This window comes from Camelus ferus, chromosome 16, assembly GCF_009834535.1.
Source record: "Camelus ferus isolate YT-003-E chromosome 16, BCGSAC_Cfer_1.0, whole genome shotgun sequence".
Classification (NCBI taxonomy): domain Eukaryota; kingdom Metazoa; phylum Chordata; class Mammalia; order Artiodactyla; family Camelidae; genus Camelus; species Camelus ferus.
Genome location: NC_045711.1, coordinates 12,761,726 through 12,788,690, shown reverse-complemented (window position 1 = coordinate 12,788,690; position 26,965 = coordinate 12,761,726). Strand labels below are relative to the sequence as shown.

Here is a 26,965-nt window from a genome sequence, read left to right as displayed (position 1 = left end):
AGGGAGTGACAGAGTGTCCCAGGGTTCTGTTTTATGGACAGAAATTAGTAGGGGAGCAGCTTCTTCGAAATCCCCAATTAAAAGGGAAAGCCAGAACAGAGATCTTGACACTGAAGGATGAAGGAGCAAAAATGAAAGGAGACGAAATTATGAACCTTCTGAGTCATGCCGTCACTGAGTCTTTTAGAAAAGATGAAACTATTTGGGCTCCTATTTCAGAATTTAGAAATACTGTCACTGAAGGGGATTTGAAATGTAAAAATTATGGCAGGAAGACGAATGTTTCACTTACCTCACTGTTCACACAGAACTTCACTTCTCGGAGCTGTCGGGTGAGTGGGGTGAACTGAGCTCAGTGCCATCCTGGACCCTGCTTCTCTAGGATTCCCTCGTCCTAGTGGCCTCTGACCGTGGTGCCCGTTGAGCAGCCCTGAGCCCCGCAGGTCCTTTAGGTAGAGGAGCCGCAGAGTCGGGGTCTGGGTGCTGGGCTGCCTGTGGGAGGGTCTCTCCACCTCTTCTGCCTGCTCCTGTCTGTTACCACCGCCTTCCTCTGACCACGTGATTACACGGTTTCATTTCTGTTTAACTAGAACCTCCAGTTACTTTTAAAGCAGTATTTGTGTGGAGCCAGCTCTTCCCCAGTAAATACAAAGTCCTTGTGAGATGAGGAGCACTGATCCTAGAGATTTATTCAGAAAGCTGATTTCGTAGTCGTGCCCTGGAATCGGCACGTTCAGTCTTGTGTCGCACACTTGCCGTGTTTGCAGTGTGGCAATAAATGGCCCAGGAGCACCATCAGGTAGGCCATCACCCTTCAAATACTTCATTTAACTTTCCTGCAGACCTCACTTTCCTCCAAAAATGGAGTCATTCCATGGAATTTCAAGCCCAGAGAATGGCAAGCTCTGGGCATGTTCTTCATTTGAGATATAATTCACACCCCCTAAAAATTCATCCTTTTAAAGTACATAAATCGGTGAGTTTTGGCATATTCCCAGAGTTTTCAAGCCATGACCACTGTGTGATTCCACAACATCTTCATTGTCCCAGAAAGAAACTTCCTGCCCGCGGGCTGTCACTCCCGTTCCCCTCTTCCAGCCCCTGGGCACTGATCTGCTTCTTGTCTCCAGGTCTTTACATCTCTGTCTTTTTTTGGTGAACCAGCTGAGTGAAATAGAACAGGCCCTCAAAACAAATGTATAATCGATAAGTTATTTTATCACCTTCTATATGTTCTACTTAATAATAGCTTTAAGTGCTTTACCAAGTGTGAAGTGCTTCATTTTATTTAATCATCACTTAAACAAAAACTTAAATTGACTAGGATATAAAATATCTGCGGTATTCCGGCTAGTTGAGGTTTTTATAATTTATCCAGCCCGTCACTGAGTATAAATATTCAGTTTTGTCTCTGTATCTCTCATTTCCTTTCTGGTGTCTTTTACTTGCTGCTTTTGGTGGCTGTCTACTTGGAATTCGTTTTTCATGAGATAAGTTACTCAGCCGTTTTCTTACCACTGCTTATTTAGCCGTTTGGGGTCTCTGTGTTGGCATTATAGTTCTGGTTTGGCATTACCTTCCATCCCAGCAGTTTGGTTTCCATAGATCTTCATGAAGCTCTAATTGTTTTGGAAGTTAAACTACCAAACCCAGTGGAAAACACCCTTGTATGTACAGCGATGTGCGAAACTTGTCGATTCTTACTGCCTCTGTTACCAGGCTAACCCTCCTGGCGTGCTGGCCCTTTTGGATGAAGAGTGCTGGTTCCCTAAAGCCACCGATAAAACCTTTGTTGAAAAACTAGTTCAAGAGCAAGGGTCCCACTCCAAGTTTCAGAAACCTCGTCAGCTGAAAGACAAAGCCGATTTTTGCATTATACATTACGCAGGAAAGGTAAGAGTTAAGTAACTCCGTTAAAAGTACTGTGTGTGAAATTCTGCTGCATTGGATGAAGGTTGTAACATGTAACATGTACATGATGATGTAACATGTAACATGCTGATAAACACCTGTAGTTGCTGTCGAGACAACCCGCTTTTCGGATTGTTATATGAACGTTTTTGGTTAAGGCTGAAAATGTTTCTCGGTTTTGTTTTTTCCGTCTCGCCACGTTCGGCCGTGGTCCGGTCCAGGTGGACTACAAGGCAGACGAGTGGCTGATGAAGAACATGGACCCTCTGAACGACAACGTGGCCACCCTCCTGCACCAGTCCTCGGACAGATTTGTGGCGGAGCTCTGGAAGGATGGTGAGAATGCGTTTGTGGTCAAGTGTGGCCGGAGTCTTTTCCAGTTGAGGCTTATATAACGGTTCTTTCACGTGTGGATGTGTGTATATTTTTTACTTTAAAACTCTTTATTTTCCCTAGAGCAGGGCTGCCATCGTATCGGAATTTACCCACTTTAAGAATACTCGGGTAACAAGACATCTGCCTTCCTGGTCAGATGCTGTGGGTAGTGTGGGAACATGCTAGTCCCAGAACCATGAACACATTGGCCTCAGGCCACCCTGGTCCCAATTCAGTTGTAATCTGGGCACTGGGATTCAGAACCAGAGAAGACTTGTGTGTTTTTTTGTGTTGCGTACAGGTCAGTTGAGCTGCATCCTCTCCCAGACACACACACACAAACACACACACACACCCCAGCTGGTTGTTTTCGTTTCCATCAGTCTTCATAGTTCTTTGTTTGCATGAACCTCAGGTGAAGATTTTGGAGATTTTTATCAGACGAGAGGTTTTGCTGGTGCCAGAAGGACAGAACATGTGTGTGTGTTTACGCTCAGTGGGACCAACATCTTCTAGAGCTTAGCTCGCACTGAAGAGTTCATCCTGGTTGTGCCCATCGCTTTGCTTGGCCCCAGGTCAGGCCTGGTCAGTAACCTGGCTCACTTCTCCTTCTGTGGCATCTCAAGCCCTTCTTATTAAGGAGCTGTCTCCTACTCAGAGGTGGAGGGAAGGAAACACAGAGCGCAGATAAGAGGGCTCAGGGCATCTGGGCAAAAGGAGATAGAAGAATGACCACAGAGAAAGTGAGTTGGGGGTGATGACCATGTCAGAGACAGTCTGGTCAAGATCACATACCCTGGCTCCAACGCGGGGGTGGGCGCAGTGCACGTGTGCATACGTGTGTCCTGGGAGGAGACTGTGTGCATGAGACTGTGCAGAAGGAGGGATCAGAGGGAAAGGTTAGGTTTCCAGCAAGTAACACAGAAGCTTTTAATCATTGTGCCTTTGGATGAAAGTCTTCACCTGGCTGCCGCTTGCTCACTGTCACTTGCGATGACTTGGTCAGTCTAGGGGGCTGCATGAGGACGGAGGAGAGAACAGGACCCCAGTGTTCATCCCATGAGCTAACTCATCTAGGGGTGAGTGGCATTTGGGGATGTGACGCTGGCGTGGGAGAAGAGAATGAATGACCACAGTGCAGAAGTGGAAAAACTCACAGCTCAGGACAAGTGACCCACTGGGGCTCTAGGGCAGGGCTGCGGCCGGAAGGGAGCGTGAGCAGGAAGGGAGGCTGGTGACAAGGTGTGTGACCACGGAGGGCCCTGACTGCCAGTCTCAGTGGATTGGACTTTCGTGACTCAGTGGCATCAGTAGGTTTGGGGGCCAAGGTCAGAGCACAGTGTGAACTTGAGGAAGGCAAGTGGTTTGTTGGATGGATTGGGGTGAAGGACCCCAGAGCAGGGAGCTTAGAGTGAGACGGCTGAGGTCAAGAGCAGTGGGTTTGGAAGGAAACCCGAGGAGAAAAGGAGCAGAGGACACTGGCAGTTTACTGTTCGCGTCTCAGACTTTCTCTCTTCATTCTGAACGAGGAGAGAAGCAGGTATTTGGGGAATGAGAATAGGTCCTGGGCTGCTGCCCTGGTTCTGACTGGTTCTGACCGGTTCTGACCTTGTGAACCACCCTTGACTCTTATTTTTTAATTTCTCAACCAAGAACAATATGGTGGGGAACAGCTGTTGAGTACCTGCCCCCTTCATGGAATGCGGCACACCTGGGCACACACCGACCGGCACGGTTGTCCTCAGTGAAGGGGGTTGGGGACCGCGGTCCCCCCAGAGCTTTGATCTGGTTGAAAACTCGGGACCCTCACAGATGCAGGGATAGGACCGAGCAAGCCTCCACCTCAGCTCCCTCCTCCCTATCTTCTCCTTTAACTCCACGCCTCACCATCCCGGTGCAGGAAGGCCTGTGGCGGCAGCGGGTCAGAAGTTTCAGGAGCAGGAGGTTTGGTGGGAGAGGGGGGAGTGGGGGCTGCAGGGAGGACGCACGTTCCGGATTGCAGGCGCAGGTGCCGTGTCCGGAGAGTCCTCACCTGCCTTCTGGCGCTTTTCATCATGTTGATACAGAGAAGTCACTTGCTTGTTGCAGAAACTCTGAGAGGAGACACGTGCGGCCCAGGAAGTTCCTTCCGCCCTGCCCTGGGCCCCCGTTCACCCCGCCTTGGTCCAGGCTTGGACCCCACAGGCTGCACCATTGGCACCGCCTGGCTGTGGCCCTGGCCTTTCTAAAGATGGGTGGCTTTGGGAACACATTTGCCCACTTTTGTCAAAACAGGCTAAGAGAAATCTTACCCCAAATGTGATTCGGCCGTGCCACCAGCGTCCATTCTAGGGTAACCCTGCGTGTTTGCTCTCCTGACGATGCTGCTGGTAGCCTCCATCAGTTTAGGGGACAGTTACTTAGCTGAACCTGAGTGACAGGATCTCAGGTGACTCACCTTCAGGGGAGAGGCCTGCAGGGCCGCAGGGCTACACTTGCCCAGTTTCAAGGACCGTGTGTCCCATGTGTGAAGTCAGTGGCAGGCACAGAAGTTTGAAGAGAGTCCTAGGGTGGAGAGTTTATCATGCTGACTCTGGACGTGGAGATGTCTTGGGAGAAGGGGAGCTTTTTCTCTAGGAAAAGAAAGTAGCTCTGGAAAACCCCTGGGGAAAGACACGTCATTATTTTTCTCTTTTGACAGCCATATAAATGCAGAAGCAGAAAATGACAGGTTGACTGGATGTCTGGATACATGATGTATGAATATAGTTTGCCCGTGAAGGTGCAATACCTTGACTATAAAACATTTGTGTTTAAATAAACTTGGTGTTAGAGTTTCTCAAGGCCAAACCAGGAGAAACAAGATTTATTGGTGGCAGCCCTGCCCTAGAGATTCATAGTGCCCTACTTCTTGCTAAAAGATGTTTGGTATCTCTGTACTAGCTGCACACTATTTCTTGCCACTTCTTGGGGCTAATATAGAGGAAAGAACCTAAATGTGCCTCTAGGATATTTTCATGAGTAACACTATGATTGATAAGTATCATCTTACTTGTGATTTGAAGTTACTTTAACATATTGCAACAATAGAACTTGAATTTTATTTTCCTTAATGGTAGTTAACCTGTTTGTAATTTGTATTTGAAGTAAATTATATTTTTAAAATCAGATTGGAAGTAGAATTACACAGCAGTGTGAATTTTTGTCAGTAAAAGCCACTAATATTATTTACATTTATCAGAGTGCTCTAGCCTGCTGCTCTAACCTGCTGCAGCCTTCACCTGATTTGCTGATTGCAAGATAATTTTACAAAAGGCAATGCAGAGAGTCCCTTATTATGACTCTTAAGTTCCATCCTGCATTTACATGGGGGTAACTGTTTAACTTTGCTGTGATGTAATGCTCACACCTGGAGTTGGGAACGATTCAGCTTAAATTTATTTCATGAAGAACTTTGTCCAAATGTGCAAATTCTCTAAACAGTAACATTTGCATGGGATCTGCCTTGGACTAGCTACCTTTATAGCCCGATTGCAAAGTTTACTTGTGATGTCGAATGTCTTTCACACTAACTGAAGTGTTTGTATATTTGCTCTTCTGTCCTCCTGTTTTTGCTGTTTCTCTGCTTTAGAGATTCAGAATATTCAGAGAGCTTCTTTCTATGACAGTGTTTCTGGTCTTCATGAGCCACCAGGTGAATGTATAAAGCCTGTAGATCTTCCACACACAAGGGTGTTAAGCCCAGAGGAAGAACTTGCGGGGGGCTGGCAGGGTGGCCGGGGAGGGCAGGGCAGACTGGGCGGCGGGGCTGGTGTCTGGGTTTCTGTTTTTGTTTTGCTCATAGACCTGCATGAACCTTCATTTCATGCTCAGTTTTTATTATTCTTCAAGGCAACTGTTTGCATAAACAATTCAGTCGCTACTGCCTACACATCGCTTCCTCTTATGCGTGGCTCGTTCAGCACTGCACAGTGAAGGGTCCATCACTACCTTTTCCAGCAGTGCCGTTTGATACACAGTCCTCCAAGGAAATTGTTAGGAACTGATCTGCTTGTCTCTGAGTTACCTTTAAATTTTCAACCTAAGGAATTCCAAAAAGTAGTTTTTTTCTTTTTTCAAGTCATTAACATTTCGTGGACAAATAATTACATAAATCTCACATGTTGGTCTCATCATTATACCTTTTATTTGGAATTTATGTGCATATCTGGCTCCTTGGCTTTTTCTTTTGAAATGAAAACAGTGAAACTAGATGCAAAGCTTGATATGTGCAAGTTGAGACTAAGAGCAGAGTGTTAGAGTCTGTATTTTGAACCTGAAATTGAGCTTCAAACATTTGGGCCTTATGGTTTGACTCCTTAGCCTTATTTAAAATATAGCCTAACGTGTAAACCAGCTGTACCTTCATTTAAAAATAAATTAGATAGATAGAACGCAGCCTGACCACAGCGAAGAGGCCCTCCAGAAGCCTAATGTAAATGAGGGCCACTCAGCCTCCCGGTGCTGAGTGAAATTGTCAGGTAGTAAAATTCAAAGACCAAGTCAAATTCATCTTATAAAATTTCCTTAATGATGTTTGGAACATAATGCTGAGATCCAAATTCATCTAAAAATTTTTTTTAAATACGGTAAGAGAACATGCCCATTTTAATCCAAGATTCCTGATAGCAATTTTAACTCACATCGTGTGAAAGAAAGAGATTGTCAGCCAGGGCCGGGGAGGGACAGATTATGCCAAAGATTATTCCGTAAGCTGGAATGAATATTCCACAGGAGAAATCTTCACAGTCAGTCATCTTTGGCCTTGGGGGGCAAAGATGGGAAAGTTGGGGAGAGAAAGTGCTAGGAGGTTTGAAGCTCACAGTCTGCCTGGGACTTGAGCTTTGTTAGGTTAGTGCTTGATCTTCTGCACGTCCTCCCAAAGTAGAGTGCCCTCTTTAATTCAATTCCTGTAACTCTTGGATTTCTCATCTTTTATGAGACTTCCAGTCTGGGAGCTCTTGTTGCTCACTGCTGCTCCCTCCGCTCCCGGCACAAAGTGGGCACACAGGAAATCACTGCGGAGGTGGGTGCTTGTCCTGCACCCGGTTTTCAGATGCGCGGCCTCCCCAGCCCTGCCGCCACGGCACAGATGGCCTTTCCTGGGGGACCGTGATCTTTGGAGTCTGTGGACCAGGTGCTTGTCCGGACCTGCGGGATGCAGCAGGAGCCCGCTCGTCCCTCCCGTGTTCTCACCTCAGCACTGGAAACGTGCCTGTCTGTCTCTCTCGGTGCCGTGGCCTCTGGTCGAGTTACTCGGCTGAACCAAGTCCCCAGGTCTCCATCTTGGCTTCTCCCAGGAGGGCCCTCCCTCCACCAGGGCTCAGTATGGCCTTTAGAGTTGTGGATAGTATTTCTGCAGCAGAAATGCTCTTCTCCTCAACATGTTTATGGATTCAGACCCCAGAGAGGGGTAGTGGGTTTTAAATGAAAATGGGGGCTTTAGTATTTTCCACTTCTCAGAAGATGCCGAATGGAGGAGCTTCTGCAGGGCTCTGAGCGGGGACTGCCTCTGACGCGCCCAGGCAGCGGGCATCTCTAGGCGAGACGGCGCACAGCTGCTGCGGGCCCTGTGCTGTGCTGCTCGGGACAGCCGTGATGTTAGGTAGACAGTATTCGGGAGAACATGCAGGCTTTTGAGGATAAAGGGGGACGAGGGTAAACAGGTTTCCAAAACCATCAAAGGACACGTGCAGAAGAGGGAGGGACAGAGTTCCCAGAGGCAGGGTAAAGAGGGCATACACGTTTCTGCCACAAACCAAAGGACTATTTTCTTTCACACAGATTTCGGAAGTCTAGAATTCTGGGATAAACTAATAATGGAGGATGTAAGCGCAGTGAACAAGCAAAGAGGTTTCCTAACCTCAAAGTCATAGGCGAGGTTTTTAGACTGAAAGGGTCAGTGGCGATGGGGCGGCTGGCTGGCTGTGGCTTTGGTCCCCATCTGCACTGTGTTGGAGGGACAGGGGGGTATAACTTGCACGAACGCTAGTTTACACTTGCCGTCTTCTTCCCTGGGTAGTAGGTTCCAGAACCCCCACGAGAGCTGGATGGCAGCTGGCAGGGCGGGAAGGCCGAGCAGCAGAGACAGTGTGAGAAGTGCAGGAGTGAGTTTAAATTACTGATAGAGAAAGCCGTGCACCCCTTTCAGCCTCTCGTGGAAGCAGCACCGACACACGGTAGCAGCGACTAACTGGGGCTGCGAACCAGCAAGGAAGGGCTGTCGGGGCTGTGGGGCGCCGCCTCGCTTGCCGCGAGCTCTGGGGTCTCTTAGTCTTCTAACGGCCGCTGGGCCCTCACCTGCCCCTTGTCGTAGCAGGAGCGGTGATGTTCTAACCTTAAAGCCTTCGAACCAGTTTTTTTTCCCTTCAGTAAGTCATTAGAACTGGGTAGCATAACGATAACTGAGGGTAACCACTTAGCCTCATACAGATCACGTCCATTGGTCATAATCTCTTTCTCGTGCTCTTTTGGCTCTGGTTCAGGTCTGACATGGTTTCTGTGTGTAGTTAGATTGTCATCATTTTCAGTGGATGAAGGTTTTTTATGTTGTTTTAGCATATTCTCCTCCATATTTTTTTTAATTTTATTTTTTATTGAAGCGAAGTTGATTTACAGTGTTAGTTTCAAGCGTACGGTAAAGCGATTCAGTTACACATATACGTACATATACACACACATGTATTTTCAGGTTCTTTTCCATTGTAGCTGATTACGAGAAACTGAATACAGTTCTCCGTGCTCTACAGTAGGTCCTTGTTCATAACTCTGTCTGGAGTCTTAACAAGAGTTGGGAGCTCACGGAGAAGCAGCTTCCAAGTATGGCACCTCGAGTTCCCAGGTCAGGTGGGGACGGTGACACTGAGTTCTCAGTTACTACGAGTAGCAGACAAGGCAGCTGGAGCCTGACCCGGTGCAGGAAGCGCCCAAGGACGTGCTGCCTGGCCTCAAACTTGCCGGGGCGACTGGCTCTACTGCTGCCGTCACTGCTGTTGCGCCCTTGTTGCTGCTGCTGTTGTGATTATGAAAAGCAGGGAAATCAACAGATGTTTATTTCCTTGGCCATTATTTAAGGCAGGTCCTCTTTTATTCATGGTGCCCCAAGGCCAAGCTGACAGGCGGTCACACTGGGCGTGAGTTACTTTCACGGGACCTGCAGGCGGAGGAGGGAGGAGCAGAAGTGGGGAGCCGCTGTGGGGCACAGTGGGCTTCCGTCTGCCCAGACGGTGGTGACTCTTGTGGGGGGTCAGGTACAGGAGAGGGAGGTAAAGGGGGCAAATTCGAGGTCAGCTTAACACTGGTGCTTGGGAGCAGAAAGACTGCTTTCTCCTTAAATTGCATGGTCCCTGCCAACCTTGGGACTTCTTGGAGTTTTCCTAAAACTTTCCGAATGCTCTAGAACAATTAACAGATTGGTTTTACAACCCAGTTATGGAACAATTGTTAATCGATTACTATGTAATAGGGGTATTAGGGAGATCTATTCCCTGTTAACACTGCCTCTGGGAATTCATAGCCATTAAATACTTGTTTCTGAATCGCTCTTAACTGTTAGTAGTGTTTTAGTATACCTTAGAGTAGAAGCGTCTTAATGTGTTTAAGTGAGCATTGAGAACCTGGCACCCCGCCAGGGCCTGGGGGCTTCTGTAGGATAGGAGGCAGTGATGTGGTCCCTAATCATTGCCTCTTAAGATAGGGTTCTCCCCTCTTTTTTGGTTTCCAGCTACATTAACTAGAGTGAGTTTCTGAAGAGCTGGCTTAAATATTTCAAGTTAAATTGAATAGTGCTAGGACTTTGGCCGATGCACAGATGTAAAGAACACGAAAATCTCATGTATTCCTCTTGTCTCCTGAGACTGTCTGCCTGAAGAAGGGCCAGTTGAGCACCCTGGTGCTGGACAGCATCACTCCTCAAGTGATACTGTCAATGGCAGTTTTAGGGGACAGGTGATTACAGTTGCATTTTTTTTCTAATAAACTATGAATATGAGATGGCAGGTCTGTTCAGCTCCTCTAACTCCTGACTGTCCACGTCAGGTTTGTAGCTTGCTGAATTGTTAGTACAAAATACTCTGAGCTCTTCAGGCTGCTGGGCAACCAAATAATGAATTGCAGTGCCCATGAGCAGCCGAACAGCCTTTCCTGGCACCTCAGATGGAAGAGTATGTAGCAGGAGGAGAGACAAACCCAGTCTTTACCCTGAAACCCTGGGCTGTGAGACTCGGAGGTTTTAGCAGCAGTATTTATCGGTCTTAGAAGCAGCAGTGCTGTTCATTTCCAGGAGCTGCTAAAATCTTGTCTGTATTTTCTACCTTTCTCTGATTCCTGCGTAACCATTTTGAACACAAAAATATTCTTTCAAAACAGGATTTTCTAAGTCTTGATTTTTGAGTGAAATCATATATTATTAGTGTGGCCCAAATCATTTCATGAAGTTCCCAAAGTGTTTCTCTTTTACCCGCAAGATAATTTTGCTCATTGGTAGAAGCTAACCATGAGTTTAAGCTTTTGAATTAAAAAAAAGAAACTGACACTTTAAATTGTTAATTATTTAAAAATCTGAATATTTAGCTTTGGATTACCCCTTACTAAAGTTAAGTTTGAAAATCAGGTACAAATCAGATTATATTTTTTACTATTTTGAAAAGAGACCGGCGGTCCCTGCCCGGGGCTGCATTGCCAGGCGGCTGTCACGCTCTGTGGGGGAGCCGCCCTTGCTGGGAGAGAGCTGCAGGCCAAGGTGGCTGAATCCCCGCCAAGCCAGCGTGGCAGTCCTTCTCTTTTGTTGTGGCTGTGACTTGTCCTTGTGGTTAATTTTGTGTTCATTCAGTGGATATTTGTTAAAAGAATTACTGTGTGCCAGGGGCCAAACTGGGCCCAGCACTGGGCGGTGGGGAAGGCAGAAGAAATGGTCTGAGCCAGTGATCAGAGGGGTCATATCCAGGCACACCAGGGGTCAGCTCCTGGGACCCAGTGTGCGAGATGCTGGAGCGATGTCCCCCAGAAGCCCAGCCTAGTGGGCAGGTACGCGGAACAGAGCAGAGGTGTCCCAGGGCCTGGCTGGCGTAATGTGAAGCCTAGAGGAGGGAGTGGCCTGTTCAGACTGGAGGCAGAGTGGACACTGGAGCCTAGAAAGAGGTGGCAGGTAAAGGAGCGGAGATTTAAGAGCCATGATGAGTTTGCCAGGATGGCTACAAGGGGGTGGGGACTGGTGGAGACCAAAGGATGGAGACTTGAGGGCGTGGTGTGTTTGGGAAAATGTAGCTGGTTTGTAGAGTTGGAGCCAAGGCCCATGCAGGAAGGGAGCATGGGAGGTCCCTTCACTGAGCTCTTGCCTGCTTTCCAGGCACCTCGGTTCTGTGAGGTCAGTCACAGTGGCTCCATTTCACAGAGGAACAAACCGAGGCTTGGAGAAGTTGGGTAACTTGACCCAAGATCACACAGCTCTTGGGCGGCAGGTGTTTCTGACTCTGAGTGGAGTTCTTCCCTGGGCTGCTCTGTGGACCGTGTCCTACGTGCTGTAGGAGAGAAGGAAGGATTTGAAGTCGAGGAGCAAATATCTCGCTTTGTTTTAGAAATGCCTGACACTGAGACCACAGGTGTGACTGGGCAGAGCCGCGTGGCCACGGGGGTGGAGGGAGCAGTGGGGTGGGAAGGCCGGAGAAAGGGACCGGTTAGGGTCCTGGTGAGAAGTTAGAGCCCAGGCTAGGGCAGCGGAGAGGGGGCCGGGTGGAGGCTTCTGGAAGTTTGGCTTGAGCCAATTCCCAGTTTCTGGCTTGAGTAACCAGCGGCCACCTGTGCACGGGAAATACGGGAGGAGGGATGGGGTAGATGTCCCCTGTTTAGACATTGATCTCAGCCCCTGGCTCCTGGCCCCCCTCGTCCTCCTCATCAGCTCTTCCTCCCCAGCTCCCCGGCCGACCCCACACCCTCACCTCTTTTCATTCACCCTTCAGGCGGCTCATCCAGTCCCGTGACTTTAGTACTGTCTGCAGGTTGACAACTCCCAAATATTCCTTTTCTCCCCCAGACCTCTCTTCCCAGCAGCAGACTGGAATGTTCAGCCATCCACTTGGCAGCTCACCTCCACCACAGTGTCTCACGGGCACCCAGACTTAGACAGAGCTTGGATCTGTCTTCCTACCCACAGAACCCACTCCCCTTCCCATCCTCCCAGGGGCACCACAAGCCACTCCCCTGCTCAAGCTGGAATCCTAGGAGTTATTCCTGACATGTCCCTCGGCCTGATTTTCCATGTCGGGTTAATCATAAGAGCAAGCTGATCCTCCCACCAACACATCGGGACTCTCCCTTCTCTGTCCATCTCCTGTGATCTCACAAGTTCAGGCCTCCATCATCTCTCTCAGAGCCTGGGCTACAACATCGGTCACCCCTCATCCCCCCGCTCCCCCCAGTCCATTCTCTAGAGCAGCCAGTATGCGGGTCTGTCCCCTCCTTACCCACCGTGCCTCCCTGGCACCAGCTTCTCCACTTATTCCTGCCCCTGGTCCTTCACACGCACTGTTCCCACTGGCTCATTCTTACCCTTCAGGCACTAAATGTAATTTCCCCAGAGAGATCTCGAACCGCCCATCTTTCTCATAGCATCTTGTTCTTTTCTTTCGATGCATTTCTCACTGTTTGTAATTGTGAATGTATCTAACGTTTTACATCATTTATTTGCTAATGTATGTGTATCAAGCATGTTATAGGCCAGACAGCATGCTAGGTTCGAGGGAGGTGATACTGAGTAAAAGCCATGTGATAGGCACTTAGCGAGACTGTGTGGAAGGCAGGCCGAGGCAGCGCTGTGACGTCTGGGTGGGAAGGAGAAGGTGGGTGCTTGGTGACTGGTGCTGGGTCAGGTATAGGAAGGAATCACAGATGAGATCAGTCAGGATGAGACTGGGGCTCGAGAAAGGCAAAGGTCAAGGGATGTTTGCCTGCCCTTGTGTGCTGCTTCATTCTAGAAAGGATCTCAGGTGAATGAGTTTGGACCCCTAGTGAGCATAGCATCATGATGTACAGGGAAGCAGCAGAGACGTCACCAAGGTGGGGCAGCAGTTCGAGAGGTAGATGGAGGTCCAGGGGAAGGTGGGGTTCGTGGTCCATGGAGAAGCCAGGAGTGGAAAGTTTGAGAATGCTGCTGTGACAGTCAACAGGCATATGGCCCAGGGTCAAGTTCAGTCTGCACCAGACCTGAATATCTCCTGAGTCTATCGGGCAAGGGGAGGAGGGCGGCCTGGAAGCCAGTTGGCTGCAGGAGGAAAAGTCAGTGGGAAGGACCAGGCATGGCAAGTGTGAGAACTGCTCTAGAAAGAGTTCATTGTCATGGCATGTGCAGGGGTGGGCTTGGTGCTTTTTTTCCTGCTGGAGCAGGTGGAGAGGACAGATTGAAGGCACAGGAAAGAATGGTGGTCTCTAGGTGATGCTAGGTAGACCCAGAGCATAGCTTTGCCCTGAACCCCTGAGTCTGGCAGCTTCAGAGGAGAAAGTGCAGGGGGTGTGCAGGCAGGAGCCTGGGCCTCCGCCCCTGTTGTCCACCCTCCTCCCAGCCCCCACCCGCGTAACTGAACAGACAGCCTCCTCACCTCCTGGTTCCTCTTCCACAGAAACTTCGCTGCAAACTGAGAATTGGAATGAAGAGTGAGGTTCTGCTGACAAAGCACTTCACACAGGTGCCCGGTCCCCACGTCTTCCCGCCCTGGGGAACAACAAGAGAAACGGTGGGGGGGGGGGGCTGCTAGTGTGGAAGGGGCGTTAATAGGGGTAGTTCAGTTGATATTTTGATTTTTTTTTTAATATTTCAGTTATGTGTTTCCTTCATTTATCATTTTTTTTGAAAAATGAGAGCATATTATGCCCCAAATGTTTTGCCAGCGGCGGGTGCGCCGGCCGGGTCTGTGTGGACAGTGGGAAGTCTCAGCTCCTCTAATGACAGCGTAGCGTCTGAGAAGTCGAACCATCATTGAGCTCAGCCTAGGCAGCCTTCCGATTTTGTGTCCTCCCCTGTCATAAGGGGTGCTGGCGCTTCGAGGAGAGAGCTGAAGTCGACTGATCCCTAAAATCCTGAGCTGACGTAATCTGATCTTCCTGCATTTGTTCCTGAAACTCAGAAAGCTCTTCTCATTGGAAATTCATTGGCTAATACGAGATGACTCTGGTCCTGATCACTGCGCATAATCTTTACGTGGATTTGCTTTGTCAGGTCGTGTATTTTCATTGTATCCTTAGAAGCCATTTCTGATTTTGAGACTTGTCACAGGGTCAGTTTGTGTATCAATAATGCCAGCCGTGACCTTTCATTTACCAACAACTGTGTATGTAACAGGCAGGCGTTGTCAGACAGTGAGCTCCTGGCACTAGCGCAGCAGGAGGCGTCTGCTGGTGCGTGGTGTGCGGGGTCCGCACTGCGGTCCCCCTGCCCCACAGTGTGCGGCTGTTAGCTCCACGGCTTGCGCGGTGTCCGGTGCGCTGGCTGCCTGAGCGGTGCGGCATCTCCCGCCATCTGTCCCACAAGCTTGTGCTGCTGCACTGTCACTGTCTTCCCTGCCCGGCTGCCAGCTGAGGTCCGGCTCATTTCCCTTTCCTTTCTTCTTCCCACCAGTGGACCGGATCGTGGGGCTGGATCAAGTCACGGGGATGACCGAGACAGCTTTCGGCTCCGCGTACAAGACCAAGAAGGGCATGTTTCGGACCGTTGGGCAGCTCTATAAAGAGTCTCTCACCAAGCTGATGGCCACCCTGCGGAACACCAACCCTAACTTCGTGCGCTGCATCATCCCCAACCACGAGAAGCGGGTGCGTGTTCAGCAAAGTGGGTACTGGTACGAGGCCGCCCCCGGCAAGGCGTCAGAGGTGAGGCTCTAAAACTGTTGTTTGCCCAGTCAGGCTGGGAAGCTGGACCCCCACCTGGTGCTGGATCAGCTCCGCTGTAACGGCGTCCTGGAGGGCATCAGAATCTGTCGCCAGGGATTCCCCAACCGGATTGTTTTCCAGGAATTCCGACAGAGGTATTGCTCCCTTTGTATCTTTTTTCTGAATGTATCAAAGCTTGTCTGAAGATGAATCACGCAGTGAGATAATGAGGGGAGGTTTTTTCCTGTTCCCTGGATAGTTTTTCTTTTCACACAGGAAAGGGAGCGTCACTCTGACCCCTGCTGTCGGTCAGGACTGTTGAGCGCCTGCCTTACAGAGGCCGAGCGCTGCCGGCCGCGGTAGGTGATCAGACGGTCCCAGGCCCTGAGGCAGATGTGAGAAAACACTGAACACTGAGAACTTACTCATTCAGACAGTTCTAACTGGGATTTAAACATAATTATTTTTTAAACTGATTTTTTAAAATAAATGAATAATACATGTTCCTTATAGGGAAAATTTTAAAATACATAAAAAGTAAATAGAAATTATTCAGATGTGACTTCTGAAAGCACTTTGGGGGGTTTCTTTCCATCTTTTGTCAGTGACTGTATCTCTGTACCTGTGTGTACATGTGTGTTTTCCCCTGTGTGTACACAGTCCTTCTAAAATAGAGCAGGGAATAGGATAGATTGAAAAAGAAGAATTGAGAAAGAAACGAGAAGGAGAAGATCAGTGCGTACAGAAGTGGGTGAAAACACGGTGGTCATTTTAAAAGTCTGCTGTGTAATTTCCTGTGACAGTTGGTCTGGTTTGCCTCTTTCCCCTTGGAAGTCAGGTTTCCAAGTAGGACAGCATCTGTTGTCCCGTAAAACAAGCTACAGGTGGGACCCAGCCTAATAGCTGTTCCAGTCCTTCTAGCTTTTGGGGGGACAACCCATGCTGTGGCCTCAGTTGTGTGGTGAACTCGCCCTTTGTATTAACAGGAGAAAAGAGAACGTAACTGGCATTCAGTATACAGAGCTGGCCGGTGTAGCCAGGATTCGTCTTTTAATATAGCCACTGTCTTTGTGCTAAAACTTACCTTACTCTGCACACAGCAGAGTGCGCAGGGGCCAATGTGTGCAGCTCGGTGGCCACGTGGACACCCCGCCCCGTGGTGTCTGGCAGTCACCCTGAGACTAATGTTCCAAACAGGGGCCTCTGAGCGTTGCTGTAGCAGCTTCACTCTTGTCCAGTGAGGCCTGCGGGTTGACAGTGACTTCACAAGGCCAGATTCTCCTTGCGTCTTAAGGATGTGGATATTTTGTGGGAAGTAAAGGAAAACAAAAGGTTTGATTCTTCTCTGCCACAACTTCTTAAACCTGGTCTCTGACCTGGGAGAATTAACCACATTTTCATTTTGCTGCTGCTTTTAAGAAATAGAAACTAGATCCGCAGAAAACCTCAGATTATCAGATGGTTATTTTTCTACTCTTAATTTGACAGTTGCCTATCACATTATTGCCTCTTAGAGAAAGCAGAACTCCTAGTAGGTACATGCTTCCACGAATTTTTACAAAAGGCTTGTTGGCCACTTCTTTTACAGGTATGAGATCCTAACTCCAAACGCCATCCCTAAAGGTTTTATGGACGGCAAACAGGCTTGTGAACGAATGGTAAGCTTTTCTTGGTTTTTCTGGTTTGAGAGTTGTCAATACAATCATTTCTGTAGCAAAAATAATGAATAGACTCTTTCTCTCTTAGATCCGGGCTTTAGAACTGGACCCAAACTTGTACAGAATCGGACAGAGCAAGATCTTTTTCAGAGCTGGAGTTCTGGCCCACTTAGAGGAAGAAAGAGATTTAAAAATTACCGATATCATTATCTTCTTCCAGGCTGTTTGCCGAGGCTACCTAGCCAGAAAGTAAGTGGGAAATGGTGAATTAAGTGCTCAGAGTGTGTGCTGGCACCGAGAATGTTTTGTGCTAGAAACACGAGTGTGCGTGAGGCGTGAGGCCCCTGTCCTGTGGATTCTGATGGGACTGATGGCCAAGTAAGCAGACACATGTTCCCCATCAGGACACAGCAGGGGACCAAGGCAGATGACAGGGGCTGGGGTCCCACTTCCACGTGGTTCCTCAGGGAGGGCTTCTCTGAGCCGGAACCTCAAGGATGAGAAGGTGCTGGCGCCCCGAACAGCAGAGAGAGCTCTGCAGCCAGGGGACCACAGCAGTGGTTCTGGAAAGTGACGCCATCCATATGTCTGGAGCACGGAGGGAGGGCGAGTCAGGTGGGAAGAGAGGCTCTAGAGACGGGCCCCTGGCAGGTGTTAGAAGTTCAGGTGAGCAGCACTGAGGGGCAGTCCGGACACTGCGGTCACCTGGCTGCCTCGTGCAGAGCAGTCAGGTGGCCCAGGTGGGAAGTTGAGTGATGCCGTGGAAATGGCGGTACCTGGGCCCAGGGTGGTGGTGGAGACTGAGAGGGTGGCAGCGGGATCTGAGGTGGGGACGTCTGGGGCAGCATCTGTGAACAAAGTGCGGGTCCCGTGACAGATGCTGGAGGTCGGTTGAGCGGCCCCGCAATCTGGTGGGGACTGGGTGGGGGCAGCCCACTTGGAGGCATCATCCCGCCTGTCTGGGGAGTCTGCAACGACAATGGCTCTCCAAACACGGTTTCCTTTAATAGTGAGTTTTCCCTGCTCTCCTTCAGGGCCTTTGCCAAGAAGCAGCAGCAGCTGAGCGCCCTGAAGGTGCTGCAGCGGAACTGCGCCGCCTACCTGAAGCTGCGGCACTGGCAGTGGTGGCGCGTCTTCACCAAGGTGGGCTCCCGGCTTGCCCCGGACGGACGCGGACGGAAGGACAGACAGCGCAGGGGACCGGGAGGCGCTGCGGGGGTGGGATGCGACGCTCACTGTTCGCTGTCGTCGTAGGTGAAGCCACTCCTACAGGTCACTCGTCCAGGAGGAGGAACTGCAGGCCAAAGATGAAGAGCTCCTGAAGGTGAAGGAGAAGCAGACGAAGGTGGAAGGAGAGCTGGAGGAGATGGAGCGGAAGCACCAGCAGGTACGGCCCTGAGCTCCTGCCGGCGCCCGGGATGGGAGCCTGGCCAGTCAGTTACTAGTGAACTTCATCTTGTTTCTCATGGGTTTGCCCCCTGTCCCAGTGCGGCCACTTGAGAAGAGAGGTAGCAGACTCATCACGCCAGGCCCTGGGGTTTGGGTAAACTGAGTCAGCCTGTCCTCTTGCGCTTGAGGGAAACGCAGATGGTCACATTTGCTGTCAGGTGTGTTTCACGCCTGTTTTCAGTGAGATTCTCGGCATTGCCCCCTTCCTGTGACTGCTCACCGGGAAATAGAGAAAAGTAGAAGGATGAGATGGTGCAAGGCCCCCCACCTGCCCCTTCTCCAGCGGCGGTGGTCTCGAGTCCGTGTCCCTCCCCCAGGAGGCTCTGCTTCGTGGGCAAAGTGGAGACCCAGGGAATGTCTGTAGGTGACAGTGACAGGATGGAAATGTTCAAGGCCAAAAGATTAACCACAACGGCCAAGAGTACCACTGGATACCAGTGTCCCCATGAGCTTTAGATCCGATGAACTTTACAGATTTGAGTAATATTTCAAATGTTCTTTGGTCCTTTTGTGAAATACCTTAATAGTAAGAACAGGAGTTCTTAAAATAGCATGAATTTACCATGTATTACTCAGAATAACTTGAGACGGCAGAAACGACCAAAAGTGTTTCCATCCAGCTGATTCTGCTGGAGCTGAGGACACATTTGAAAGTTGTGCCGGTGACGCTACCTGTTTTTAACTCTGGGTTCCTGGTGACGGTCCCGCGTGTGTGAGCGTGGGCACGCTGCAGCACGGGTCCCCTACTGTGGTTGCAGCTGCTGGAAGAGAAGAACATCCTGGCGGAGCAGCTGCAGGCAGAGACCGAGCTGTTTGCTGAAGCAGAAGAGATGAGGGCAAGACTTGCTGCCAAAAAGCAGGAGTTAGAAGAGATTCTCCACGACTTGGAGTCTCGGGTTGAAGAAGAAGAAGAAAGAAACCAAATCCTCCAAAATGAAAAGAAGAAAATGCAAGCACATATTCAGGTATCTACTGGAGTCTCCATTTAGTGTTATATTGGGGTTTTCCAAGTGGATCTGTTGAGTAAAGCTGTGGGTTTGGATTCTTGTGTCCACTGAGGTGCAAAAGGAGCCTAAGTAAGCAGTCCCCCCCTTAAAAGAGGACCATCATTCGAAGCACACGTGTAATAGATTTCCTTCAAAAGTAGATTCATTATTTTGAATTGGAGTCTTTTTTTATGTTTTGATGTGGCATCTTCTAAGATGCCAAGTGATTCAGAGTGGAAACATCCCAGGGTCTGTAGCATCCTGTGGGGACCGAATTTGTTCTTTGTCATCACTAATTCCACTGCTCACTCCATTCGTGGGGCATCTCGAGGTGGTTTGGTTCGTAAGAAGTGCTCAGCACGGACACCGCATGTGCTCACTTCAGTGATGATGATGTTCTACTCATACGGGGTAAGGACACCCAGAGTCGTCATCTGTCTCACTACGCTTTTTTTTAATACTCCACATTTTACCTTCACATGAAATGCTTGCATTACCGTACTCTTTAGAAAACAAACATTTTCATAAGAACAGGCTTTGTTTTGTTTTGTGAGGTTTGTTGGGTTTTTTTTTGGTTTTTTTTTTGGTTTTTTTTTTTTTGGCTTGTTTTGATTTTCAGTGCTTTTTATCTTCATACCCGTTACTGGAAACTTTTTTCTTTAGCTTAATTTATTTTTTTATTATTAAAGTATAGTCAGTTTACAGTGTTACCAATTTTGGGTAGACAGCATGATAGTTCAGTCATACACATGCATAAATGTATTCGTTTTCATATTCTTTTTCATTATAGGTTATTACAAGATACTGAATATAGTTCCCTGTTTGGAATCTTAAACTCCTAGTTTTTTGCACTATCATCTTAATTTATTAGCTCCTTTTGTGACATGCAAATTCATTCAAACACATTATAAAAATATGTATGGTAAAGTTCTTACTACATGTTGATTCTTTTTTCTCTTGTGATGTGTCAGGCTCTGTACTAACCCCATGGCCCTTGGGCAAACCCACCCTTGTTACTGGTCCCTTGTCCTTTTCTTTTTTTTTCTTTTTTTTAACCTGTGAGGCTTTCGGGGATTTCTGATCTATACTGTTTTCAACGAAAGCTACTAGAGCTGTCTTTGGTTTTTATTTTGTTTTTAATATTAATTTCCTGATGACAACATTGAATGATTTTCATAGAATACCTAGAAAGTACAAAGTAGCACTGAACAGTCTCCTCCCACCTGTCACCCCCATTGTCCTTGTTATTTTAATTTTTCTGCTTGTATGTAAGAACCTTATTTGGATTCAGACAAACAAGTGTATTTTTAAATAGGGCCTCATCTTTTAAAGAGAGAGCCTGAAGGTTTTACAGATGAAATGTGATGTCCAGGGGGATTTGCTTCAAAATAACCCAAGGGGAGAAGGGGGGCGTCTAGAGGAAGTGACATCGGCTGTGAGTCGATGCTCGTCAAGCTTGGGTTGGTGTGTCTGCCAGTGCCTCGTGCTTCTCTTTGTATGTATGTGTGTTTGAAGTTTCCCACAGTAAAAAGTTAGTATTTCCAAAGGTTTCATTTCAGAGTCAACCATGATAAATTATATAGCCAGTTACCCTTGGAAGCTTCTTAAGCTGACCCTACAGTGGTTTGTACGTACAACTGTGTCGTCTAATGCATATGTTGATGAGACACAGTGCTGTAGGGCGTGAAATAAAGAGAAGCACCAAATAGTTAAACTATGAGCAAGCGCTGGAATCCCGCCCCGTCGGTGACGGGCTCACGGAGCCGCGCGCCGAGCTGGGACGGCCCTCCCCACCGCCCTGTGCTGTCTCCACTGTGGTGTCTCTGTCCTCGCTCTCCTCTTTTGGCCAAATATACTTAGTAGAATTCAAATAAATTAAGTATGTGTTTGATGCAGTTCTGTGATTATTCTATAATACGGATTTTAATTACTACGTTATTCCATTTTACACCAACTTTTAATTACCAGGACTCCTTTGTAGTATGTTCATAGTTCCTCAGTGTGAAAGGCTTTACTCTACATTCTTTTATAACTATGTCACATCTGTGCCTTTTCCTGACATTGCTGGTTTAAACGGAATGCTCTTTCAGAGCTGCTGCATTTTGCCTTTTGGCTTCCAGAGGGACTGGCCGCTGTGCACTCAGCCTACGGTGGGGACATGTGTCTGTTTCACATAACTGCATTTTGTATTTTTAAAAATATCCTTGCCATACTGAAAATCAAAAATTGGTATTTCATTTGAACACGCGTTGCCTGATTGTCAGCGCAGGTAGATTTTGTAGAGGGTGAGGGCTGACTGCGTGCTCTCTTCACAAGGACCTGGAGGAGCAGCTGGACGAGGAGGAGGGGGCTCGCCAGAAACTGCAGCTGGAAAAGGTGACGGCCGAGGCGAAAATCAAGAAGATGGAAGAGGAGATCCTGCTTCTCGAGGACCAGAACTCCAAATTTATCAAAGTAAGAGAGTCTTTCCACTGAAAAGCTGATTTCAGAATGTGGAAAATACTTGGGTTGAAAATACTCTGCTTCAAACAGGAAATTCTCAAGGAGAGTTCGGGTTCTTTTGAGTCTCTAGAGACCAATAGTCCACATAGACTTCTAAAGACAGAACCTATTTAACTTTTAAAACCAGCCGAATCTCCTCATAACTCCTTAGACGGTCTGACCCGCACGTCAGGTGCACGTCGGTCACTCACTGCTGACTGGTTCCCGGCTGCACATCCCTTCACTTGGCACGAGCTGCGGGACTGCAGGCCAGGTGGCCCAGCCAGGCTCTGGGGTCGTCCCCGCCACCAGTGAGCCTCCCGTGCCTGCCTGTTTGGAACACACAATCTGCTGGGGAGACCGAGCCAGCCTCGCTTGTTTTCTGAGTGATGGCGAACCCGCTGCTGCTCGGAATGCCTTCTCTGAAGCCCTTTCTTCTGTTCAGGAAAAGAAACTCCTGGAGGACCGCATCGCTGAGTGTTCCTCTCAGCTGGCTGAAGAGGAAGAAAAGGCAAAAAACTTGGCCAAAATCAGGAACAAGCAAGAAGTGATGATCTCGGATTTAGAAGGTGAGTGTTTGGGGTTAGAGAAGTTGAGGACTAGGACGTGAGTCTTTAGACTTTGCTTGAATCAGAACGTGCAGTAATAGGAGATGTACAGGGTGCCTGCTCGTCAGTTTGGGTTCAGCTGAGAAAATAGGTCTCTTACATGGTCCCGTTGTTTCCCTAGTCACCTAGTGTTCATGATGGAATGGCACTAAATCATCTTTTAAACTTTCACTTATTCTAAAGTTGGGTCTTGTGGTAAAATACATCGCCCTTCGGTGGGCTAAATTAAGTTTGGGCTGTACGGGCCGTTGAAGTTGTGTGTGTTTAATCTGAACACTGCACTAAGGTGCCTGCGTGTCCCTCACAAAGGGACAGGAGAATCTGTGCAGGGTACCAGCGCCTCACTCCAATGGCTCAAGTCATGTCAGGAAATGGTAGGATTTTTGCAAAACGAATCATTGCCTTCTACAAAAGAAGAGGCTGGAGGTTGGGAAGAGCACAGAAAGCCTTTCTTCGACCCGAAGCTGGAGGCAGGTGTGGACACTGGAGGAGGGAAGAGCGTGGCTCTGAACGTGGCTCTTGAGCTCCTCTATGTAATGGGGAGGAAATGGGTGGTTTTCAGAAGGACGTTTAGGAAGTGCTGTCCTATTGTGTAGTATAGACAGGAGAAGGGCCAGGAGGGGAGTCTTCCCGCGTGAGGTTCCTGCTCGTAGACGGTTCCCCCGCACGGGGCACAGAGAGCAGGCGGAGGCGGGCCTGGGAGGAGAGGGAGAAAGGCCAGCATCTGAGGGATCACTGCAGAATTTAGAGGGAGAGATGCCCACTCCGCCCTCTGGCCCTCCGGGCTCGGGAACTGCAGTCTGGTTTCCAACCAGGGATTCGCGGTGGAAGGGGCCGGGGTGACAGCAGTCACACGCCGACCAGCCTCTGCCAAGCCCTCTCCAAACGACATGACATGCGAGGGTTCCAGCTCTGATCTCGGGGCCTGCTCCCCATGGAAGGACATCTTTAGGATCCTCCCGGCTTCTTCCTGAAAATTCCACCCTCCCATTAACTTATCTCGCCTTCAGTTTGATCTTGTCGGGGTTCAGATGATGGAGCAATTGGCACAGTGTTACTAAAGGCAGTGACATGCGTTAGAATACAGTGGCTTATTTTCAACTTTAATCAGTATATTTTGAATTTGCCCACGTGGTGTGTCGTTCAGCGTACTGAGGAGCTTCTTGTTCTTGCCTTAAAGAGCGCTTGAAGAAGGAGGAGAAGACCCGCCAGGAACTGGAAAAGGCCAAGAGGAAGCTGGACGGCGAGACCACGGACCTGCAGGACCAGATCGCCGAGCTGCAGGCACAGATCGATGAGCTCAAGATCCAGGTGGCCAAGAAGGAGGAGGAGCTGCAAGGCGCCCTGGCCAGGTCCGCACAGGCAGGGGCCGGCGGGGTGGAGGACAGCATGGGGCCTCCTCAGCGCTGGGTGTGACACAGGGGCCTGGGAAGCCCAGGAGCATCTGTGTCAGGGCAGCCAGGAAATCTCATCCATCCTTCTTGGTATTTACCCTTAGAAATCACAAGTCGTATCATGAAATCCTTGGAAATTCACACTAGAACAGATTATTTTACCATATCGAATATTCTGATTTCTGTATATTACACATTAGCTTCAGTATGTTTTGGAGGAAGGAAATCACTTTTCAGAAATGATACTCCCCCCACTGCTAGGATGATTTGCTGTTCAGCTCTAAGCCATTCAGTTTTAGAGAAGAAGTCATACATAGTAAATACATTTAAAACTAGCATTGCATTTCTTGATAAACAATAACCATTTGGTTGCATGGCCACAGGACTCAGTTTATAATTTATTACAATCGAGAAAGTCTCACAACAAAAACCCTTCTCTGTGTCTGTCACTGTCAGTCTCGCTTGCAGGGTGAGGTGGGGGCTGGAATCTAGGACAAAAGTTCTCCCCTTGCCATGGGTCAGCCTCCCCTCCCTCCCACAAACTGCCCAACTAGCTGCGTCACGGCAGCTCCTGACACTGAACCACGTGAAGCGGAGAGACAAGCGTGCAGTGGAAGGTGGGAAGGTGGCGGGTCTGCTTCTGCTTCCTTCCAAGAACTTCTTTGAATTTACTGATTGGCTCTGGGCTGGAACCAACTGGACGGGCAGGACTGCCCCCTCGAGCAGTGTTTTATATAGAAGAACATCTTGTTCGAGAGGGGATTTTTTAATATTGTAATTGTTAAAATGGTCCTACCATTTAATGGAGAACTTTAGCCCTTGGGGAAGGACCAGGGCCCCATCCTGATTCTGGCTCTGCAGCTGCTTGTGGCCTTCCAGCCGTTCGCCTGCGGAGCGGCCGGTGCACAGGCCGCGGGCGGAAGGGTGAGCACGGGGCCTCCTGTGGAAACGGCCCCCGGGCGCCCCGCTGAACGCTGCAGGGCGCTTGGATGTCTTCACAGGGGCGACGACGAGACGCTGCATAAGAACAACGCACTCAAAGTCGTGCGGGAGCTGCAAGCTCAGATCGCCGAGCTCCAGGAAGACTTCGAATCCGAGAAGGCGTCACGGAACAAGGCAGAAAAGCAGAAGAGGGACCTGAGCGAGGAGCTGGAAGCTCTGAAGACAGAGCTGGAGGACACGCTGGACACCACGGCGGCGCAGCAGGAACTGCGGTGAGTGTTGGGGGGTGCTTGTCCTGGGGAGATGGTGTGGTTTTCATGCTGTCACTTTGGGTGTCCAGTCTTCCTCCAGGAAGCTATGGCAGGTGGGATGGAACAAAATATCAGCGGTTAAAAACAAACCAGCCTGTAGGTAGAAAGCACAGGGCAGGTGGAAGACCAACAGGCGGCTGCACGGAGGGAGGTGTGATGAGAAAAGGCACAGTCGGTGGTGGATGGCTGAGGGGCAGGTGTGCACGGGGGGCTGGAAGGTTTACACATGGACCAGGTAAAGAGAGGAGGGACCAGGAGGGACAGATGGACAAACAGAAACAGGAGGAGAGACGCGGGTGGTCGGGCATCTGCTGGTGGCAGCAAATGATCCGAACAGTGAGACAAATAGAAGAGCAGAGAGGCACATATTCACAAAGATGACAGGGAAGGGGAGCGCGGGGACCCAGACAGAGGTGTGCGTCAGGCAGAGGCCTGCGCTGTGAACAGGTGAGCCTGGGGCCACGTGTAGAAGAAGAGAGACACACAGGGAAGCACAGCCAAAGATTCCCAGGAAGTCATAGGAGAGTAACAGCTGAGAGCCGCCCCAGGAACCCCCCACACACACACACTCACACACCTGCCTTCTACGGTGTGCGGGATGGAGAGGGTGGCCCGTGACTGAGAAGGGGGCAAAGGCAAGCCCTGGAATAAGGCAAGGACAGTTGGGTCCTCTACAAAGACATGTCTGGTCCAAGAGGTAGGAAGCAGCCTGGGGCCCCCAGGAGGGAGGTGTGTTGTGTGGAAGCCGATGGAGCCCTCCCCGGTGGACGGCCGTGTGCTCCTCGGGTGCTGGGCCTGGAGAGAAGGCCGCCCTCCTCCGAGCGGCCAGGCTGAGGTCAGATGGTGGTGTCAGGATCACTTGGTGCTGGGGTTGAACCTAGTTATGTGCCAAGGACTTTGCCTGGGAACATGCGGGACCTCACAGCGACCGGAGGCTGTGTCCCCAGAGCGCCCACCTGACCTCCCTACCCACTTCCACAGAGTAACTGTTTTTAGCAGTTTTAAGTCCTGGCTCCTCTTTAAAATACTTGCTTTTTAAAAATCTGGAAACCACTAAACTCGACTTTGTTGAAATATCCATTCTCAACTGGTCTTTTAACCTGAATAGAAAAAAAGTGTTCTGATCATTTCTTCCCTTCATCTCCTGTTTTAAAGAAAAAAGTACAAATGATTTTAATATTTATTAAATCACGGATGTGCTCAAACACAGCACTCACTGCTTCTGCGGGTGAAGGGGTCCGACTGCAGCTCAGAGCCCTTGGCCCCCGTGCCCTGCGCTCCACAAAGGACTCAGGCCCCCGCCGCTTCCTCCTGGGCCTCTGTGTCACGGGATTAGCGTAAAAGTAACCGTTCTTGGCAAACCAGGTTCTCTTCATCGGGCTCGTTGGCTTTGGAGTCTCTTTAGGACTTCCGCTGAAAGACTAAAGGAAGTGGGGTGGTTCACCCCAGAGGAGGAAGGGCTATGGGCTTCTCCGACTGTTGGTTTCAAGTAGGGATTAGGAACAAGGCTATTCACCCAAGAGACAGCGTGCTGAAGGCGGGGAAGCGGTGCTGCCGTCGGACAGAGGCAAGCGCCAGCGCTGGGGTGAACTGACGTCCCCTCGGTGGGGTTTCTGTCTCGCTGGGCTGCCACTTGGATCCCAGCGTCCTCCTCCACCTCCACTGTCATCCCCTCCTCTGCGGAGAAGGTTACAGAGGACAAGGCCAGACCCATGTCTGCCTTCCACCTCCAGTGAGCTGGGGGCTGAGCTGGCAGCCACCAGGCCCCCTTCTCTCTCGGCACTGCTGGTCTCAGCCCCTAGATCTCACCTCCGCTGTAAAGAGAGGAAAATGCGCCCACACGGCAATCAGCCTACAAGTCCCTGTTCCAGCTGGTTATGTGTCTTAGAGCAAGTTTGCCAGAGCCGTGCTTCAGGCTTATGTGAAGTTACAGCTGCGACGGCTCTCAGCAGGAGTGGTGTTGACCTCGCTGCC

General features: G+C 49.5%; 1 protein-coding gene across 1 annotated transcript in view; it reads left to right on the top strand.

Annotated features, from left to right (window-relative positions):
• MYH10 (myosin heavy chain 10) overlaps positions 1–26,965 on the top strand; it is a 119,206-nt gene that overhangs the window by 73,383 nt on the left and 18,858 nt on the right. The window contains 15 exon segments of the mRNA XM_032498764.1: positions 1,720–1,893; positions 2,133–2,247; positions 5,897–5,959; positions 14,912–15,105; positions 15,196–15,317; positions 16,751–16,820; positions 16,909–17,069; positions 17,855–17,963; positions 18,075–18,101; positions 18,103–18,207; positions 19,028–19,234; positions 21,572–21,709; positions 22,182–22,305; positions 23,525–23,696; positions 24,740–24,952. Coding sequence (XP_032354655.1) covers positions 1,720–1,893; positions 2,133–2,247; positions 5,897–5,959; positions 14,912–15,105; positions 15,196–15,317; positions 16,751–16,820; positions 16,909–17,069; positions 17,855–17,963; positions 18,075–18,101; positions 18,103–18,207; positions 19,028–19,234; positions 21,572–21,709; positions 22,182–22,305; positions 23,525–23,696; positions 24,740–24,952 — 1,994 coding nt within the window.